At 47.2% G+C, this 21044-nt stretch overlaps 1 protein-coding gene across 2 annotated transcripts in view; it reads right to left on the bottom strand.

Annotated features, from left to right (window-relative positions):
* Window positions 1-20600, bottom strand: part of LOC137537708 (NAD(P)H dehydrogenase [quinone] 1-like) — a 36061-nt gene extending 15461 nt beyond the window's left edge. The window contains exons 1-4 of one of the 2 annotated variants that reach the window (XM_068259644.1): window positions 20322-20600; window positions 11893-12066; window positions 6306-6436; window positions 2618-2731 (exon numbers count right to left, since the gene is read on the bottom strand). In XM_068259644.1, the coding sequence (XP_068115745.1) occupies window positions 2618-2731; window positions 6306-6436; window positions 11893-12066; window positions 20322-20328 (426 nt within the window). In that variant the 5' untranslated portion in view covers window positions 20329-20600. The remainder of the gene's footprint in view (window positions 1-2617; window positions 2732-6305; window positions 6437-11892; window positions 12067-20321) is intronic. The other variant, XM_068259645.1, reaches the window with a different exon arrangement.
* Between the last annotated feature and the right edge of the window lie 444 nt (window positions 20601-21044).

The raw sequence follows: 21044 nt of genomic DNA, 5'->3' as shown, positions 1-21044 counted from the left end.
CGCGGGAGGTCGCGTGCCAGGCTGGCACGAAAGAGCGAGCTCGACCCTCAACGAATTCGGGCGTTTCCGGGGCCTCGCTGGAAGCCCCGATGAGAGCGGATTTGAACGCCTGGGCCGGACCGGAGTTCCAGTAGGTCGGGCGACTTCGGCGCCAAGGCTGGGTGAAGCGCCCCCGGGTTCCGAGCGCACCAGACCCGTGCCCGCCACCCTCCGGCAGAATAGCAAGAACAGGGGGAGCGAGCAGTTGCTTCGGGCGGTCGGGGGGATGGGTCCGCATGACCTCTCAGCACCTTGGGCGGGGGCGCAGGCCGACGCCCCCCGGTGGCGGGTGGCGGTAGCACGGCATCAGGCTCTCGGGCGGCCCGGCGCCGCCCGGTGGCGGGCGGAGGTAGCGCGCGGGGGTAGGTCGGCGCCACCCGGTGGAGGGCGGAGGTAGCGCGGGGGGAGGTCGGCGCCCCCTGTGGCGAGCGGCGGTAGCACGGGGGAGTTCGGCGCTCCCCGGTGGCGAGCGACGGTAGCGCGGCGGCAGGCTCTCGGGAGGCCCGGCGCCCCCCGGTGGCGGGCGGCCGCAGCGCGGGGGGGAGGTCGGCGCCCCCCGGCGGCGAGCGGCGGCGGTAGCAGGCCGGAGCGTGAGGCAGGAGAGTCGGCGCCGCGGGGCAAGCTGGCGCGGGAGGAGAGGACGGCCGGAGCGAGAGGCAGAAGAGTCGGCGCCGCGGGGCAAGCTGGCGCGGAAGGAGAGGACGGCCGGAGCGAGAGGCAGGAGAGTCGGCGCCGCAGGGCAAGCTGGCGCGAGAGGAGAGGACCCTCCGCGCCCGCCGGCCGGAGCGAGAGGCAGGAGAGTCGGCGCCGCGGAGCAAGCTGGCGCGGGAGGAGAGGACGGCCGGAGCGAGAGGCAGGAGAGTCGGCGCCGCAGGGCAAGCTGGCGCGGGAGGAGAGGGAGAGGCAGGAGAGTCGGCGCCGCGGGGCAAGCTGGCGGGAGGAGAGGACTCCGCGCCCGCCGGAGCGAGAGGCAGGAGAGTCGGCGCCGCGGGGCAAGCTGGCGGGAGGAGAGGTAGAGGCAGGAGAGTCGGCGCCGCGGGGCAAGCTGGCGGGAGGAGAGGACTCCACGCCGGCCGGAGCGAGAGGCAGGAGAGTCGGCGCCGCGGGGCAAGCTGGCGGGAGGAGAGGACGGGTCGCGGAGGGGGTCCCCGGCAGAGGCCACCACCCGGGCGCTCGCAGGGCGGGCGGCCCGCGGTCGGCCGTTTCCGGCCTCTTCCGTCGCAGAGGCCCCGATGAGATCTGGCCCGCCGCGTCCAAGCGGGGCTCCGCAGGCCCGGCCGAGCGAGGCGACGCGCTCCCCTAAAAGGGGGGGTGGGTTCCGACCGACCACGACCCGAGCCCGCCACCCTCGGGGAGATTGTCGGGAGGTGTCCCTCCGGCGAGAAGAAGCCGGCAGGGCTAGGGGCGGGGGACGGACCGAGAGGGCCAGCCACCCCCCTCCGGCGAAGGCAGGCGAAAGCAGGCTTCCGCCCGGACCTCCCGCGACCGATGAGGCGACCCGCGTCGGGGCGGGGGGAGAGACGACCGCCAGGCCACAGCCCAGGGGGCCTGGCCGCTGACGGCGGGAGAGCCCTCCCCTCGGCGCCCTCCGACGCTCGGATGCCCCCCTCCAGCCTGGGGATCCATCGCGAGGCCCGGCCGCCCCCCAGGGCGAGAGACCGGGGCCGAAGGCGCAGGCGAGTTTGCCGAGACCCGTAGGAACGAACGGAGGCCCAAAGATGCCGGGGGCTCCCGCTCGGACGACGGCGGGGAGAGGCGACCGGCCTCCCCCCCGCCGTCCAGGCTGAAGTTCGGGGCCGGCGGCGGAGCACGCCACTCTGACGGCACCGAGCAAGGACGACGCAGACCCCCGAACCCCTCAGCGCAGCACCCCGCGGCCGGAGGCCTACCCCCCCGGGGGGCCAGGCCCTGCCGGCTGCCGGGGCGGGGACGGACCGCAGGACGGCGAGAGGATCCGGGCGAGGGGCGGCGCGTGCCGGGGAGGTTTCCGCGGACCTCCCCGGCCGCCCACCCGCGGCCCGCCCCGCCGCCCGCCAGCGGTCCGGCCCCAGCCTCCGTCGTGTGCCCGGCCCGACCCCGCCCGGGGGCGCGGCCCGGGACGCGCGCGAGCTACCTGGTTGATCCTGCCAGTAGCATATGCTTGTCTCAAAGATTAAGCCATGCACGTGTAAGTACACACGGCCGGTACAGTGAAACTGCGAATGGCTCATTAAATCAGTTATGGTTCCTTTGATCGCTCCATCTGTTACTTGGATAACTGTGGTAATTCTAGAGCTAATACATGCCGACGAGCGCTGACCCCCAGGGATGCGTGCATTTATCAGACCAAAACCAATCCGGGTACCCCGGATTTTTTCCAAAATTTTAAAAGCAGAAAACAAACGAGTAAACGGGATTGTGTCTCAGTGCCCATGGACTATTACATGCCGTGTACATGAGAATGAAACCTGGCCACATATCCGTGGGTAAGGAGCAGAATGACTATATCTGATGGCGCCGTGAAAGTTATGCTATAATTTCTAGCTACACCACTGTGTTCAGCTCTTGCATTCCGGAGTGTTGCTTTATGTTATCTTACCTTGAACGGCCCCTCGTTGTACATAGTCTGGAAACTGTAGGCGAATCCCATAGACAAGACCCTCTCCACCCATCCTTTCATCAGGGCCGGCATTCCGAACCAGTACAGGGGAAACTGTTACACAAAGCAGGAAACGTGAAAATTGCAGGATGGATGTACTCTAACATTACAGTTGCAGGTTTTTAGACACATTTAATAGCGTCTTATTTTTAATTAATTAAACAGGAAAATATCCACTGAGCCCCCTCCTACTCAGTGACCACCAGCTGCCCGATCACTCCTGGGCAGTGTGTGAACCACTCCCCCTTCAGTCACATGGACAGGCAGGGAGGAGAGTGATTACCAGGGGAGGCCACACCTCCATACTATAGCTGTCAGTCTATGGCAGAGGTGGGGCCTCACAGTTATCAGGATGGGGAATGTGCAGGCAGAAAGAGGTTGCTGCTGAGGAGGCAGTAATCTGTGAACTGGTTCAGCTGGTATTTCCCTTTTCTTTGTTGCAAAAACTAACTTTTTAATGCATTATTTATTTAAAATATGTTTCTATTAAGTTCCTTAAAGAAAGTTGTGCCTGAACCTAGATTTGAATTAAAATACCCACCAAGTCATATCGGGTATTTCCATTCCATTTTCCAATTCAATTCTCCATCGCTTGTAGTCTGCCCCATGAGAAACCGCCTGTTCTGCAGCTGTAATCACTGTGTATAATGGCCACATCATAATCAATCCATTACTAGGCTTCGCTTATTATCCTGTTTTCCAGGCTGTCCTATATAAATCCATTTAAAGGGGAATGCCAGCATGTGGTCAGTAAATGTAAAGGTAGCCACTAACGGTACAATTTCTAGCGAAAAATCGTTCGAGTGATCAGAAAGTCTGATTGGACTGGTTGCAAATAATCTCAGTTGATGGGCACAATCAATTACAAGCGATTATAAAAATAGTTCTCCGATTTTTGTCAAACTAAAATTTGGATTTTCTTGTTGGTTGTGATCAGGGATGCTCTCAAATTCGAATTCGGATGAAATTTGAATAGGGTTATTCGAATTTCATCCTGCTAATTACTGCAGCTGTGCGGGTGGCCGCGGGGGGGGGGGGTTAATCTTACCCATCAGCCGTCTTCTTGCTCCGTCCCTTGGCGCCTCCCACGATGCGTTCCATTCTGGCGTCATGTGACTATACAGTGTACACTTCCTCCTTCAACCCCGAAGGAGGAAGTGTATGTAATTACGTGACCGCTGAATTGGAACGCAGCGTGGGAGGCGCAGAGGGACGGAGCAAGAAGACGGCTGATGGGTAAGATTACCCCCCCCCCCCCCGCGGCCATCCGCAGAGCTGCAGTAATTAGCAGGATGAAATTCTGTTTGGTAACCCTATTCAAATTTCATCCGAATTCGAATTTGAGAGCATCCCTGGTTGTGATAGATAGGAAGCAAAGATTGGTTCATTGATTTCAGTTCCGATCAGAATTTTTAAACGCTCTAACGATTTTTCGCTAGAAATTGGCCCGTTAGTGGCCACTTTGCCAGGGATTAAAATGTCTATTTACTTAACTCATCATCTGCTGTCTATTTACTTCACTCATTATCTGCTACATATAATTGCTCCTGTTTCCTGAGTGTCTTATTAAGATTACAGGAAATGGCGTGTCAGCACTGATCTGCAGTGCTGCTCAAATCCGGAACCGGGAGATATCCGGATAGTTCTATCCGGATATCTCCCAAAAAACCTGTGGGGGCTGGGCGGGGGGGGGGGGGGTCAATCTTACCTGTCTGACGTCTTCTTCGGTCGTCCCCCGGCGCCTCCCACTATGCGCTCCAAGCGGCGGACACGTGATTACAAACATTTCCTCCTTCCAGGTTAAAGGAGGAAGTGTTTGTAATCACGTGACGCGCGTGGAGCGCATCGTGGGAGGCGCCGAGGGACGACCAAAGAATACGTCAGACAGGTAAGATTGACCCCCCTCCCCGCCCAGGTTTACTGGGAGATATCTGGATAGTAACTATCCGGGTATCTCCCAGTTCCAGATTTGAGCAGCACTGCAGATAAGTGGTTTCTTACAGGAACAGCCCAGTCCTTATACAGTTTTTAAAGCCCCAGTTTCAGTGCACATTTTATAAGCAATGCATAAAACAGAGCTTTTTATGAATTATGCATCCTCATCTCTTCTTCAGTGACTCACTGCCGCCTGCTCACTCCTCTCTCCTTGTCAGTGGGATGCCAGAATAGGCTGAGAGTGAGTAGGCGTGGCTTGGAGCACTCACTTCCTCCTTTCACACCCGTGTGACTAGAAGGGCAATGTTTCACAGTAGGAATGTATTACTGACTAACTGTGAGAATATCAGAATGGGTGCTGCTAGATTTCTCTTTAACTGCAAAAACGGAAGTGTTTTTTTGCTTTTTTTTATAAATTTTCTGCATCATCAATTTTTAACAATGTTCTTTTAAATTTATCTTAAAATTGTGTGGAACGTTAGCCAAAATGTCCCCTCTGCACTAACAGATCACTATTCTATTGGTCACACTATTCTAAGTGCTATGAATAAAGTCTGAAAGGGTCAATAGGTTTAGTTTCATCATCTCCTGTAGCCTTTCCAGTCAGTGAACTCTCTCCAGGCTGCGGACTGTTCCTTTATCTCTGAATGCAGAAGATGAGAGTTGATTTATTGCAGAGAGTTTCTGTGTGTAATGCTGGGCATTCACTATTAAGGCCCATACTCACGGGCGAGAAATGTGGCCTGTCGCCAGCACACGTGAGCGTGTGGGCGACAGGCCGGCGACAGCTTCTCGCCAGGTCCCTCCGCGTACACACGCGGAAGAGGGACCAGCGGCAAGGCGGAAGCTGTCGCTGACGTTCCTCCTCCCCCCGCCGGAAGCTCCATGTACCTACATGGAGGTTGCTGTCGCTAGTCCGCGTACTCACGCGGACTAGCGACAGTTGCGGAGGGGGGGCAGCGGCGACTGTCGCCATGCGATTGAAAGTTTCAATCGCCTGGCGACATGAGCGACGGGCGACAGTTCGGGGTGCGCGCGCGTGCGGCGGCCCATACTCACGGGCGACCTGTCGCCGCAACACGCGCGCGCCGCGTGTTGCGGCGACAAATGTCACTCGTGAGTATGGGCCTTTAGTTTTTCCCTGATGGCTCAATTGATAATATCCGACAGGTCCGTTGACCCGCCGGATCGATTCCCTGCTCGATCCCTGCGGGCGGACAATAGCGGGGAATCGAGCGGAAGATAAGGAAGCGCCTGCGGGGACGAGCGGGAATCCCCGCGGCCGTCCGGATCGATTCCCGCTCATCCCCGCGGGCGCTTCCTTATCCTCCGCTCAATTCCTCGCTATTGTCCGCCCACAGGGATCGAGCGGGGAATCGATCCGGCGGGTCATCGGACCTGTCGGATATTATCAATCGAGCCATCAGCGGCTCGATTGATAAGGGAAAAAACGAATAGTGTACTCCCAGCATAAGAGGCAGGAAGACAAAAACGCTGTCCAGTTTAAAAATAGCAGACTCATTCACAGGGCATGAGTCAGACCACTGGTCACAGAGCTGGTGTCAGAGAAGCATTATTAGTAGCAGATAACTCCAGAATGGAATAGCTGAGTAATAGGAGTGCTGTTCAGTACCTGATCAGTTCTGTGTTCAGTAATATGAAGCAGAACGTAGTTCTAGCACCAGAGACATACCTGGAAGATGACGAGGTCGGCCTGTTCTACCTTCTTCTGCTCAGCCACAATGTCTTTGGCCAGACGGCCTTCCTGCCATGCCTGCAGAGTCTCTGCCCCGTACTTGAAATGATTTGGATCTTTGGCTTTTCCTGGTTAGAGGGACATAATGGTTAGACTCTGACATACAGGACTGAGGGACATAAGCCTGGCCTAAGTTAGTAAGTTTGTTAGTTCCCGGTCTGTTTTTCATTTCTGACAGCCCATCTCCAGCTACATAAACATAATGTGCTCCAATATCATCTACACTATGTGTGCAGATAAAAATTCAGTCTTAATAATTGGATTACATGAATAGAAGCTGCTGTGCTATGGGAGTCTGCTTCAGGCTCTGTGGGTGGAGCTGCTGCTTGGTTTGCATCATCCTTCTATTCACACAATAAAAGTGCGGGGTACAGATTCAATCTTTCTGGAAAGATTGTAGTATATAGCACAGACAGTCTGCGGAGCAGAAAGTGGCCAGGGTTTGGGCTCCTGACTATTTTCTTTACAAGTGATTTATATATTAAGTAACTACCTTTAAATGTAAAAAAAAAAAAAAAAAAACTTTAAAGTGTTACTGTCGGGCATAAAATCAAAAGTCAATTCTTTATTTTTGTCTGGTAAACAAGTAATAAGGATGCTAGCCAGGCAATTCAAAAGTTAAAATCACTGTTACTTTTCTTGTTGATAAATGATCATTCCCCAGTTTACCTGACTCTTATTTGGTCCACACAAAATTTGGTACACAAAAAGGAAGATGCAGGGCATGCTGGGTTGTCCTTTTTTGCTTCTCCACTTCCCCTCAGACGTAACTAATGTAGCCTGATTGGCTGAAGCCTCTTTCAATCATCTCTGTTCCTCTCTGACTGGCCAATATTTCTCATGCTGAGACAATCCCCTTTCTATAGTGAAGGGTGGGCAAATCAGGCAGGAGATAGTAAGGGAGGAAATTACATCAGGATTGGCTTAAAAATAGCCACAGTTAAAATTGGAAATGCTAAGAAGGATTTTCTCTTTTTTTTTTTTTACTGTAGAACAATCACTAAATGCAAAACGTGGACAGTGTTATGTAAGTAGAGCAAGTATTTATCTACTTATATATGTGGGTTTTTTTCTGAGATAGTATGGCTGACAGCTTCTCTTTAACCACTTGAGGACCACAGTGGAAAACCCCCCTAAAGGCCAGGCTAATTTTTGTGAAAATGGCCACTGCAGCTTTAAGGCCAAGCTGCAGGGCCACACATTACACAAGTGATTCCCCCATCCTTTTCTCCCCACCAACAGAGCTCTCTGTTGGTGGGATCAGATCGCCCCCGGATGTTTATTTGTTTGTTTATTTTTAACTAAACTTTAACTTTTTTTAATAAAAGTTGCTTTTTTTTTTTATTTTGTTATATTACCCCCTCCCTCCCCCACCAGCCAATCCACATGATCAGCTGTCATAGTCCTCAGCCTATGACAGCCAATCACTGCCGAGACACAGGAGGGGACAGCCGTGTCACACGGCTGTCCCCAGTACAGCGCTGCTGTTGATCGCAGCGCTGTACTATGTAATTAGACGGCGGTTTCGGCAATCGCCGCTCGGAGACTGAAGGAGGGGCGGAGCTCCTGCAAACTGCAGCCCCAGGACTTGACACCGATCGGCGTTAGGCGGTTCTGGGGCTGCCGCCGTGGTCACGCCCATCGGCGTTAGGCAGTCCCCAGATAGTTAAAGCAAACCTGAAGCAAAAATAAAATTATGAGATAAGGAATTGTATGCGTAATGCAGCTAAGAAATAGAACATTAGTAGCAAAGAAAATAATCCCACATTGTTCTCCAGTACAGGAAGAGTTAAAACATTTCAGTTGTTATCTATGCAAAAGAGCTTCTCTGAGCAATTCCACCGAACTTGGTTCAAATAGTTGTTTTCTGAAACACTTAAACAGCCAATAAACAATAAGAGACAGCTTGAAATGAGGTTTTACTGCAGGAAAGTTCAAAGGGTCATTATTTCTGTTTTGTTTTATAGCTTAAAGCGGAATATAACCCTGCATTTCAACTTTGCTCTAAAACATTATTTACAGTATATTATATGCAACCAGCATTTTTTTTTTACTAGACCAGCATTGGAAGGGTTACACAGGGCTTTAAAGTCCCTAGAGATTTCTGCAGAGCATCCGAACTTCAGTTAGATACTTTTTGTTTACAAATATGTATCTTTTAAGTGTTTATTGTGACTCATCTCTCTCACTGAGAAGGAGCTTGGAGGACAGCCAAAGAGTGTGTAACTGTTTATCAATAGATACATCTAACTAAATAGAATGTAACTATCTGAACGTCTGCAGGGAACTTAAAACCTCTGTGTTTAACCCTTCCAATGCTGGTCTAGTAAAAAAAAAATGCTTTTTGCATATAATATGCTGTAAATAATGTTTTAGAGCAAAGTTGAAATGCAGGGTTATATTCCGCTTTAACCAATTCCGGTTCCGTCGTTTTCACTTGAGCAATGTTCACCTCCCATTCATTAGCCTATAACTTTATCACTACTTATCACAATGAACTGATCTATATCTTTTTTTTTCCGCCACCAATTAGGCTTTCTTTGGGGGGTACATTTTGCTTAGAGCCACTTTACTGTAAATGCATTTTAACAGGAATAATAAGAAAAAAACTGAAAAAATTAATTATTTCTCAGTTTTCAGCCATTATAGTTTTAAAATAATACATGCCTCCATAAATAAAACTCACGTATTGTATTTGCCCATATGTCCTGGTTATTACACCGTTAAAATTATGCCCCTATCACAATGTACGGCGCCAATATTTTATTTGGAATTAAAGGTGCATTTTTTCCGTTTTGCATCTATCACTATTTACAAGTTTAAAATAAAAAAAATATAGAAATATTTCATCTTTACATTGATATTTAAAAAGACCCTTAGGTAAATATTTACATGTTTTTTTTTTTTTTTTAATTGTAATGTTTTTTGTTTTTTTTTATATATATTAACCACTTTACCACCGCGCGTACGTATTTCTCCGTCCCTTTTTCCATCCTTTAACCCCCAGGGACGGAGAAATACGTACTTTCCGCGCTCCCGCCGCTGTCCGCCCTCCCGCTCGTAAACACGCCGCCGCCCGCTCGCCCGGAGATCAATGAACGGGAAAATGCATTCCCGTTCGTTGATCTCAGCCTCGCAATGATCCGCTGCCGCTCGGCTGAGCAGCGCGACCATTGTGGGAAAAAAAAAGTTCTTAGCCTCTTTCTACTTCCTGCAAGCGTCCTTCCGGACGCTTGCAGGTCGCATAAACAAAATGTTACTGTGGCCATCTTGTGGCCAAATAGTAAAACTACATCCAAAGCATTTTTCACATAGAAATAAATTAGTTTAACACACAAAATTAACCCTTTACCTCCCACACTGCCCAATTTTTTTTTCTTGTAATTTAAAAAAAAAAAATTACAATTAAAAAAAAAATACATAAATAGTTACCTTAGGGACTGAACTTTTTAAATATTTATGTCAAGAGGGTATAACACTGTTACTTTATAAACTATGGGCTTGTAATTAGGGATGGACGCAAAACTGAAAAAAATGCACCTTTATTTCCAATTAAAATATTGGCGCCAAACATTGTGATAGGGACATAATTTAAATGGTTTTATAACCGGGACAAAAGGGCAAATACATTTCATGGGTTTTAATTACAGTAGCATGCATTATTTAAAAACTATAAAGGCCAAAAACTGAAAAACAATAATTTTTTTTCCCACGTTTTTTCCTATTTTCCCATTAAAACACCTTTAGAATAAAATAATTCTTGGCATAATGTCCCACCTAAAGAAAGCCTAATTGGTGGCGAAAAAAACAAGATATAGTTCATTTCATTGCGATAAGTAATGATAAAGTTATAGACGAATGAATGGAAGGAGCGCTGAAAGGTGAAAATTGCTCTGGTGGTCAGGGGGTAAAATCCCTCAGTTGGGAAGTGGTTAAACATTTTATTTGGGTAGTTTTGGGAGGGTGGGATGTAAACAATAGGTTTATAATGTAAATGTGTATTGATTTTTATTTTTTTTACTTTTAGTTGTAGTATTACTTTTTGGCCACAAGATGGCGGCCATGAGTTTGTTTACATGACGTCACTCTAAGCGTAACATACCTAACTAAAATAGGTTAAAAGACAGAGTGTGGTTTTAAAACGAAATGTGACAGTATGACGCAATGTTATAAATAAAGCTATATTATTGAAAATAAAAATGTGAGACTCTTTTCTTTACTACTAATGTTCTATCCATTATCCGCACTACACATACAATTCAGATCATACTTTTTTTTTTTCCGCTTTAAGTTTGCTTTGTGACCATCATTAGAGGAGGAACAGGAATGTGCATGGACGATTTTCTAGGCGTTTCTCTATAATTAAATTAGACCGATACATAAGGAGGGCATGAAATACAGTAATCCACTTATAGAATGGATGTATGTACAGGGCTGCCATCAGGGGGGGGGGGGGGGGGCAACTGACACTAGAGTTAGGGGCCCGAAGGCCTGGGCCTCCCCTCCCCCCACACACTGGCATTAAAGGAGACCTTAGTGGTGGCTCTCCTCATGGCCCTTCCTGTTCTCAGTAAGTTCGGGGGGGGGGGGGGGGGGTCACTGCTAACGGGGGGGGGGGTTGAGGGGATGGAGGAGAATGGGGGAGTGGTGGGCCCAATAAACATGCCTGCTCCTCTCGTTTTCATTTTATTTTACACTAAGGTGTCAGAATCTCATATTAATGCAGAGAAATGATCATCTCCCTAGCCATACTGTGTCCAAATATTTGAAATGGTTTGCAGATAAATTGAGTAAATTTCAAGATCCGTGAGTACGGGCAAAATCAAAATTAGATTGTGTACTTTTCAATGTTATTATTGGAAGTGAGCTGTTTATTCCTACGAGGTTAAGAATGAGATAGTATTGAAGAAATGTTCACATGTTATGCAGTATTGTAGTGTTAGTAAATTTAACCATCTAAGGTCAAGATATACACTGTTTAGCTAAGCCTATTTTATACGCAAGATGTTAATCACATAGTGTTCACGCATATCTAATAAGCTGATCAATAATATACACTTTATTTCAGATTGTATTAAAACAGGCCATAAGCCTTGTGTCGGCCATTACCACCTATAACCACAGGGTGCATCTCTTGTGCCTGCTACTACCACATATAACCACAAGGGGCATCTAGATATCCCTATCTAAAAATAAAGAGTGAGGTAATGCTATAAAAAGAACATGACTTCATGTAAAATCCCCTACCCCGACGCCATATTGGAAAAATTACAATAAAAAGGCCTGGCAGGCTAGCACATTGGAACATCAAGCCTGAAACTCTACGGAGATCGATTGAGGCCTAGCAAGAGACTACCTTCCATTGTCAATTCTCTCCCATGAAAGCACTTACTGGTGGGCAAGGGGTGGGGTGGCTGGTAGGCCGGCACAGCAGCCATTGGTGGGCCCAGGCCTGATGATGTGTGAGGGGCCCTAAAATGTTTGATGGCGGCCCTGTGTAACTATGCATAAACATATAGATTACCTGTGATGTCACCACGTGATAAGACCGCGTTAAACTTCATGGCATAGAGGTCAGACTCCAGCACCTTCCAGCCTTTCTTCTTCAGAGCCGAGATGGCCGCCTCCTTCATGGCATAATTAAATGAGGCCTTCTCCTGGTGGGCCAGAACTACCAGCGCGGTTTTACCAGTTTTGCCTAGAAACAAAGGACAAAGAATATCTACAGTGAGGGAAAGAGGTGTTTGATCACAGCATCGAAGGGACAGGGATTTCGCTCCGCCAGGGCATTGAAGCAGAGTCATTGTGGACGGTTATTCCAGCATGACGATGACCCAAAACACTCGGCCAAGCCAACAAAGGAGTGGCTGAGGAAAAAGCACATGAAGGTCCTAGAACCAGAGATGGATGAAGGCTCAATGGGGCCCCAGGCACCATGCACCTGCCTTAGTTGCCTTGTGGATAATCCGGCTCTGCCTGGAAAGGAACCTGTTTGCAAGTAGGGGACCGCCTGTATTTGGTATGGAAATAGAGTCATATCTGTATTTCAAAAAGCAACATCACAACGGTGTATGTCAAAACTTTGGCAAACTAACTGATAAACTATGGGAGGCCTGGAACCCACTAGAGCGTTTTTTTGAGCGTTTAGGGAGTGCTTTAAATCACTAGCGATTTCCCTAAAAGCTCTACCAATGTAAATGGCTAGGGACAGATTCCACTAGAGCAATTGGGATTATGGAAATCGCAGGACATGCAGCATTTTGGGAGCGTTTCCATCTGAATGAATTCTATAGGAGCAGGAAAATCGCTTCCAAAATCACTTGTAAAGCATTATCACAAATCGCTAGCGATTGTGAAAGCGCTTTTTCACTTTCTAGTGAATCCCAGGCCTAAGCGTTGTCATCGTAGGAAGCGTCACTCTGACATAAAGTAGGTTATTGAAGGAAAAATCAGGGATTTTATGCTATCAGGGGCAAACGCAGGATTTTTAAGGGGCGGATTCCTGAAAGGTCCGGAAGCACTTATGTCCTTGAGTGTTTCTGAATACAGGTGGCTCCATACTGCCCATGCACAAAAGTGCGCTGGCGTATTACGGAGCTGCCTATCTTTGGAAGTACTCAAGGTCTCAAGTGTTTCTGAGGGCTTCTGGTAGCAGCAAATTTGAATGGGGTACAGCGCTGGAACAACTCCCCAAGAGAGGAACAGGAGATTTAGTTTGGACAATTCAGTGGAATATGCCACATAGTGTCACATAGCGCAAGCGATACCCATATGATGCAGGGATATATGCATCTGCGGAAGATGGCAGCGCTATATAAATACTAAATAATAATATTTTGCCTCCCCAGGATTGCACTTTTATTTAGCTTTCCTGTATGACAAGAACAGTGGCGTAGCTAAGGAGCTGTGGGCCCCGATGCAAGTTTTACAATGGGGCCCCCCAAGCACTCTATACATAACAATTGATACGGCGCACCAAAACCTGCCAATAACAACTACAGTGTCAGAGGTGCAAGAAGGGGATGGGGAAAAGCTTGTTAATGATTACCACTATTCAAAGTATCTATAGAAGTGATTATTGTGAACACAGGACCAATAGAGAGCTAATACTGTAGTTGAGGAAGGGCCTTTCGGGGCCCCTTTGGCCCAAGGGCCCCGATGCGGTCGCTACCTCTGCACCCCCTATTGCTACGCCCCTGGACAAGAAGACACAGCCAGCTCTAGGGGAAGAGGGAAACAAAGGTGAATGAAGGAGGCTGGTGCACACCAAGAGTGCTTCTGAGCGATTTTCAAATCAACAGTGATTTGAAAAGCGCTTGGCTAATGTTACCCTATGTGGGTGTTCCCACAGCAGCGGTGTGACTTTTTCAAAGTCGCACGTATACTGCATGTAGCATGTTTTTGAGCGATTCATTCAAAAATCGCTCTGAAAATCGCTTCACAAAATCACACTCACAAATTGCTAGCGATTGCTATTGTCATTTTGGCATTGCACTAGCCCAGAGAGAGGAGGAGTGGAGAAATTGGGAATAGCCTGAGATGGAGCAGAGAACTTATCTGTATTGCAGTCCCACATCAGACAGGCTACTTGCCTGTAATAGGATTCCTGTCCATGTCAGTCTCTCACACAAGTCAGAAAGAAGCCCTCCTGGAGTCTAGGGACTGTCAAAAACTTTTCAACTTGTTTAACACCTTATCCACACATGCAGTCATTATAACAATAGGGAGAGACCAAACAGATGTTTGCCCACGGACCCTGAGTCCAGGCAAGCTCTGCATCATGCTGAGTATATTTACCAGCTTGCCTGCCCTCTAATTGCACCATGTCTGACACTTCTGTGCTGTGGAGAGTTGGGGACTCCAGAATCAACATTCTCTCACTGCAGGCTGCATCTTCTTGTGGGGGAAGCTCGGCTGCCTCTCTTATTCTATTATCTGGAGGGAGGCACCAGAAGTAAGAAGGGAGGGAGAATGAGGTTGTTTATACTATGCGGGCTTCCCTGGCTTAGTACACAGCTCAGTGCAGGGGGGTGTTCCAGACACCCGGAATAGCCCCCTCCGTTCGCCAGTGGCTATAATTATACTTTATAAAACTATGGCTATGGAAAGCACATCTCCCACCCGTGCTGTAGTACAATGTAAATTATCCCGGTATTGGTGCCATGCTAATTACAGGATGCCACTGATGAGAAATAACTGATGCTGACAATAACAGACGCTCAGCCTGACGTGAGATTTGGAACGATTTGGGAATACATCAGTCGCCTGGGGCACTCAGTACTATACGTGTAATACTCACCCAATCCCTGCACTGACAAGACAAGACCCAGCGCTGCCTGGAGACGTCCCACATCTCTTGCACTTATAGAGAGTGATTATTACTACATACAGGACAGCAAAGTCCTAATCCACCAACACTGACACACTTCTACAATACCCACAGAGTAATATTTACTATTATTATTTTTTAAACGGAATTTGCAGTTCTGTCGATAACCAGCTATGATTTTCTAGATATGCTTTTCTAGTTAGATCCGTATGGTTTGATGATTCTATGATTTTCTAGATAGACCTCCCCCTTTTGTGTCCTGTTTTTGTGAAATTTATCAGTTGAACATCTATTAGTATTGGTGATGTTATTCAAACTACACATCAGTTGTATGTATTGTTACTTGTGTCACTGGTTGTCCTGATAGTACAGTGTGTTTGAACTGCTCATGTATCTATGCTACCCCCACTGTTGTATGCTTTGCACGTTGTACAACACTACGGAATATGTTGGTGCCCTATAAATAAAAATTATAATAATATACTCATGTTCACACTATGGTTTTTTTCTCCTGAGTTTCCTGCAAGGAGATATTTTCAAACCATTCTAATAAAATACCTTCAGGGCCCTTTCACACTGGCGAGGTGCGTTGCGGCAAATTGCCGCAGCCTAATGAAACCCTATGGGGAAGTTCATGCTTCCTACATTGTGGAACGCAGCACCAGAATTGCCCAATTTAACGGCAGTGCAGAACTACGTTACTGTGCGGGGATCTGCGTCGGCCCAGAAATCAATGTTAGTCTATGGCAATGCTCATTTTTTTAACATCGTTGGCAGCATATTTTTTAAAATACGCTTTCGTACATTTCCGGATACCCGAAGCAGGAAGTGACAGCAAGCACCCGTCACTTCCTGCTTGGCCAATTGCCGGACAGGGAACACCGTGTACTACTAACGTGGTGTTCCCTAAAGGCCTGTTTTTGGCGATGTGATGCAGTGTGGCGGGCGCGATGAACCACATCGCTAATGCCAATATACAGTATGAAAGCAGCCTCCCACCATGCAAGAAACTCAAAATAATAACATAACTTTTTACGTACTTTTTAGTCATTTTTCAGTTGCTAAATGCTGAAAAGTTATTTTTAGACAACATGAAAAAGTATCTCCTGGGAGAAAATTTGGAAGGTTAAGTTCATTGGATAAGGTTCTATGTGAGTTGCGTAATGCTCGCTTTATAAAGTGGGAATAACGCAGCACATGCTCTGCACACTAAAGCGTACACGTTGTTTTTCATGAAGAATTGCTACGTAGAGCTGAAATGAAAGCATCAAGTTTCAATTTTGTTTAGAATCTAAATAAAATTGAAACTTGCATTTAGAAGATGGGATCATATTACTTGCGCTGTGCTATAGATAATCAGGGGTGCAGATAACACACTTATGTAACTAACAAGTATGACAGATGAGAGGAGGAGGACCTGTGTGACAATGAAATGTCATACATCATCAAACTATCATACATTACATTGCCTTTCCTGTCTCCTGCTCTCACACCTCTCCTCTCCTCTGCCTAACGCTATACTTCCATCTCTTGTACCTAACACTAACCTCTCCTGTGCTTAAAGGGATACTTAAAGGGGCACTACAGTGAAAAACTGTAAAATGTAAAATATGTGCAAACATATACAAATAAGAAGTATATTTTTTCCAGAGTAAAATGAGCCATTAATTACTTTTCTCCTATGTTGCTGTCACTCACAGTAGGTAGTAGAAATCTGACAGAAGCGACAGGTTTTGGACTAGTCAATTTATAGGGGATTCTCAGGGATATATTTATTTTCAAAAGCACTTAGTGAATGGCAGTGGCTCTGTCCAACTGCCAAAACACTGTGTAGGGAGCAGGGAAGCTGGCCAGCATCATTGTTTAAATCCTTTTTAGGGAATATCTTTATAAAGAATAAAAGCCTTGCTGAGAATCCCCTATGAAGAGATGGATTAGTCCAAAACCTGTCACTTCTGTCAGATTTCTACTGCCTACAGTAAGTGACAGCAACATAGGAGAAAAGTAATTTATGGCTCATTTTACTCTGGAAAAAATGTACTTCTTATTTGTATATGTTTGCACATATTTTACATTTTACAGTTTTTCGCTGTAGTGCCCTTTTAATACTAACCTCTCTCTCTCTCTCTCTCTTGTACCAAACACTAACCTCCCTCTCCTGTGCTTAAATCCACCCTCTCCTATGCCTAACACTATCCCCGACACCCCCCCCCCCCCCATGCCTAACACTAATTTCCCTCTCCTGTGCCTAACACAAACCTCCCTGTCCGGTGCCTAACACTAGCCTACCTCTCCTGTGCCTAACACTAACTTCCCCTCTTCTCTGTTAACACTAACCACCCCTCTGCCTAACACTACCCCCTCCATGCCTAACATACTAACTCTCCTAACTCCCTTGTGTCTACCTGTGCCTAACACTAACCTCCCTCTCCTGTGCCTGACACTAACCTCCCTGTCCTCTGTTCCAACCTCCAGTCTATTGCTAAGTCCACCCTTGGTGGAAGGGTGCGACACAACCCCTTCCGATCTACAGAGAGCGACTTCTTAACTTGAGTGGGATCAGGTCTAATCTCCCAACCCGCCTATACAGTGGCTGCCTATGTGGTAACTCATGTTTGTTAGTATTTATACACTTGTTTTTATACAACCTACCTTGGTATAACAACATACTACACTATATTGGGCTCTTGGTGTCCCCTCGTTTTGCTGGGTTAAGTGTCTTCTCACAAAATTATGGTAGATACTTGGGGTGGTCAGGAAGATGCTATGTTTCTATTGTGCATGCAAATTGTATGCACCTTAGAATTGGGCCAATTCAAATCAGCTGGAAGTGCATTTGACCCAGATCAAAGCTTCATACAATCTGCATTAAATGTGCAAGTTGGAAACAGGGCCGGAGCTACCATAGGAAAAAATGGGCAATTGCCCCAGGGCCCCAGAGCCTGTAGGGGCCCCCAAGGTGTCCCTCCCCCATCTTAACTGTTGCTCCCCAGGGACTCTGCAAAGTCTTTGGCAGAGTAGCGTCATCTGTGCTGGCGGGCAGGTGAGACACTACACGGACATAGACACTGCAGAGGTTCTAGGGAGCACAGTTAAGTTGGGAGGTGATTGGGGGAGGGTCAGCAGCCAGCTCAGGGGCCCAGGAGGGAAATTTGGCTGCAACAAAGGGCCCCTACTGATGCTTTTTGGTCGGGGGTGCCTGTTGGGGGGCCCCCAGGCTAATTTTGCCTTAGGGCCCAATTGTTACTTGAACCGGCCCTGGTTGGAAAGATAGCATCACCGAGCATGTCCTATAGGAACATTGGCCTATGACTGGAGAAGAAACATTCGATTGTCAGCTCCTCTAACCCGGGTTACAGTTAGGGTGTGTTCACACTGATCCTTCTTGAACAAACTTCCGTGCATGTTTTTGTGATTTTTGTACGCGTTTGTATTTTAAATTTTGCTTTGTGATTTTTTGGTGAATTCCAATAAAGTTAATTTACATGGAAATACATTTGTCCCTTGCCTCAGCTCCCCTCTCAGGCAGTCTCCCAGGTTCCCTCCGTAGCCGCCGTCGACCCAGCCACGTCCCATGGCCCTGCCTGTGGTTGAGTGTTCTGTGCAGGTGCAGTACTGGCCACGAGAGCGTGGCTGTGCGCATGCGCAGAAGTGGCTGCTAGGGAGGGGAGCAGAACGGACATGCAGCGCAGTATGTCCGGGTTTGGAGTCACTGAAGTAGCCCAGGAGAATGGGATTGACCAAAGATGAGTGTCGGGGGACAGAGGTGAATGGGAGGTGCAGAATGTGTTTAATTATTACCCCCTATAGCTTCAGATTTTACCAGAGCCTTTCGGCTCTGGTATCCTTTAAAGTGGTCTGAAGCACACAAACTCATAAAACTGACATAACATTCCATAAAAATGTGTATTCCTACTTTTTATTACCCAAACAGTTACCATATTTGCTCTTTGTGCTCAAGTAATATTGTCTGTTTACAAATTACAAGTTACCAAAGTACAGTTTATCTGCTTTGAAAGCTGCCATTGCATTTTATTGAAGCTGCTTTTTATTATATATTAAAACCTTCTAGTGAGCACGTCTGAACTGTGTGCATGCTTGGAGCAGAGAGAGCTTGTTTTCAGTTGTTACACGCAGGACCGGTTCTAGTCTTTTTGCTGCCTCAGGTAAACATGTGAGGATGTGCCCCCACCCCGATATGGAATGATCGCACAACACCCAACAATCTCCTTCATTTAATGTACACCCATGATATGCTGCAGCTCCACAATAGCAGACTGGATAGCTGTGAGTCTGTGACACACAAACTTCTCCCCCTCAGCCACTCCATTCCTCCTCAGGAAGGTACACACAGTACAAAAATGACCCTGAAATCTCTCCGCCTGATGCAAATGTTTCACCTTGCTTCATGAGAGAACCGGCCCTGGTTGCACACAATGTAACAACTGAGGAATGTAAACAAAAGATATTAGGGTTGATTCACAAAGGTTACTTATTTTTCACCTTAACTGTAAGGTGTGCTAATGCAGGAGATAAACAAATAAGGAGAGAAAATTAATGAGATAAATAGATAAGGAGAGCTAAACCATGATTAAAGTCAGTTAAGGAGAATTATACAATGAATTAAGTCAGTTAAGGAGAGCTAAACAATGAGTTAAGTCCGTTAAGGAGAGATAAATTGTGAGTTAATAAGTAAGGTGAGATAATTTAACATAAAAGCTTTGTGAATCAGGGTCAATGTTATCTTCTCTTCAGATGCATAAGCTTAAGGGGCTTTCCACTGCAGGATAAAGTGCCGTGTTTAACTGTTTGAATGCTGTTCTGCTACAATTTCTTTTTTGTTAGTATGTTTAAGACTGTAAGGAATCTTTTAGCTTAGCGCAAGGAAGGAATGCTGAGTATATCTTCTCATTTGACTTAACGCATGAATTATAGCTCCTTATTTGTTTATCTCATTAGCTCTCCCTATGCTGGGAACACACAATGCAACTTCCAGTCCAAACTACGGGAATTGGACGATTATTTCCAACCAGTCCAAACTGTTCCTGATCGATAAAGGGATTGCTTTTGCAAAGTTATCATTGGAAACCCCCTTTATTGATCCGGGAGCAGGTTGCACATGTACACACGTTGGGAAATTGCACCATGGGTTCCCAGCATTACAGTTAAGGTGAAAAAAAAAGCTTTCTAACATATCCAGCTGACCTGGAGTAGCCTTATAAAGTTTCTTTAAAAAAAAAAAGTTTGTTCATGAACTTATTAATATTCTATTTCCTATAGAGCAGTGGCGTAGCTAAGGAGCTGTGGGCCCCGGTGCAAGTTTTACATAGGGCCCCCCCAAGCACTCTATACATAACAATTGATACGGCGCACCAAAACCTGCTAAGGACAACCACAGTGTCAGAGTTGCAAGAAGGGAATGGGGAACAGTTTGTTAATGATTACTACTATTCAAAGCATCTATAGGAGTGATTATTACCAGCACAGGACCAACAGAGAGCTAATACTGTGATAGAGGGTGGACACTTAGGGGCCCCTCTGGCCCAAGGGCCCCGATGCGGTCGCTACCTCTGCACCCCCTATTGCTACGCCCCTGCTATAGAGTAACACTGTAGAGGACTCACCAGTCATGACTGCAGACAGGCTCCTGTGTGTTCAGGCTCTGCTGATTCTGATCTGGGACTGACTTGTGCCTTTATATAAGAGATTTCAGTGGTCCAGCCCACACATTCCCTGGAAGGCAAACAATCACTCTGACTCAGGCAGAATGAGGGATCACTGGGGTTATTCTCAGCTGCTGGAGCACACTGGACCGCGCGCTCCCCAGCCCAGATGTCAGCTGTTATAGACTGGCCAGACCGGTTCTCCCAAGCAATCGTTAATTCTGGCTTTTACAGACTTTCCTCTTCTTGTTATTAGATACTAGAGATGTAAATATGGGCAGGGAGGGGGCAGTGACAGCTGCAGGAGAAAAGATCTAATCACCACGCCTCACTGCATGCACTCTGGCCTCTCACCGACCGGCAATAATAATATCCGCCACTGACTTCTCATTATCTCTGATCAGAGCTGGATCATCCGCAAGGCAATTCTAGGCAGCTGCCTAGGGCCTGGAGAGAGTCTAGGGGCCTGATGGATGCTAGTCTTCACCAAATCTTACTAATAAAAAAGCCAGATGACCATCATCAAAACTATTATCTTGCCTAGGGCACCATTTCATCTCAATCCATTTTTGGTCTCAGAGTCATTTCATATTGGGATATTGGAGTAAAAGGGATCCTGCAAACCTGGACTGGAGCTCTTTAAGTGGAACTGTAAGGCTTTTCTCACATCTAAAATCGAAATCG

This window comes from Hyperolius riggenbachi, chromosome 11, assembly GCF_040937935.1.
Source record: "Hyperolius riggenbachi isolate aHypRig1 chromosome 11, aHypRig1.pri, whole genome shotgun sequence".
Classification (NCBI taxonomy): Eukaryota; Metazoa; Chordata; class Amphibia; order Anura; family Hyperoliidae; genus Hyperolius; species Hyperolius riggenbachi.
The sequence above is the reverse complement of the archived record's forward strand: the minus strand, read 5'-3'. Positions and strand labels throughout refer to the sequence as shown.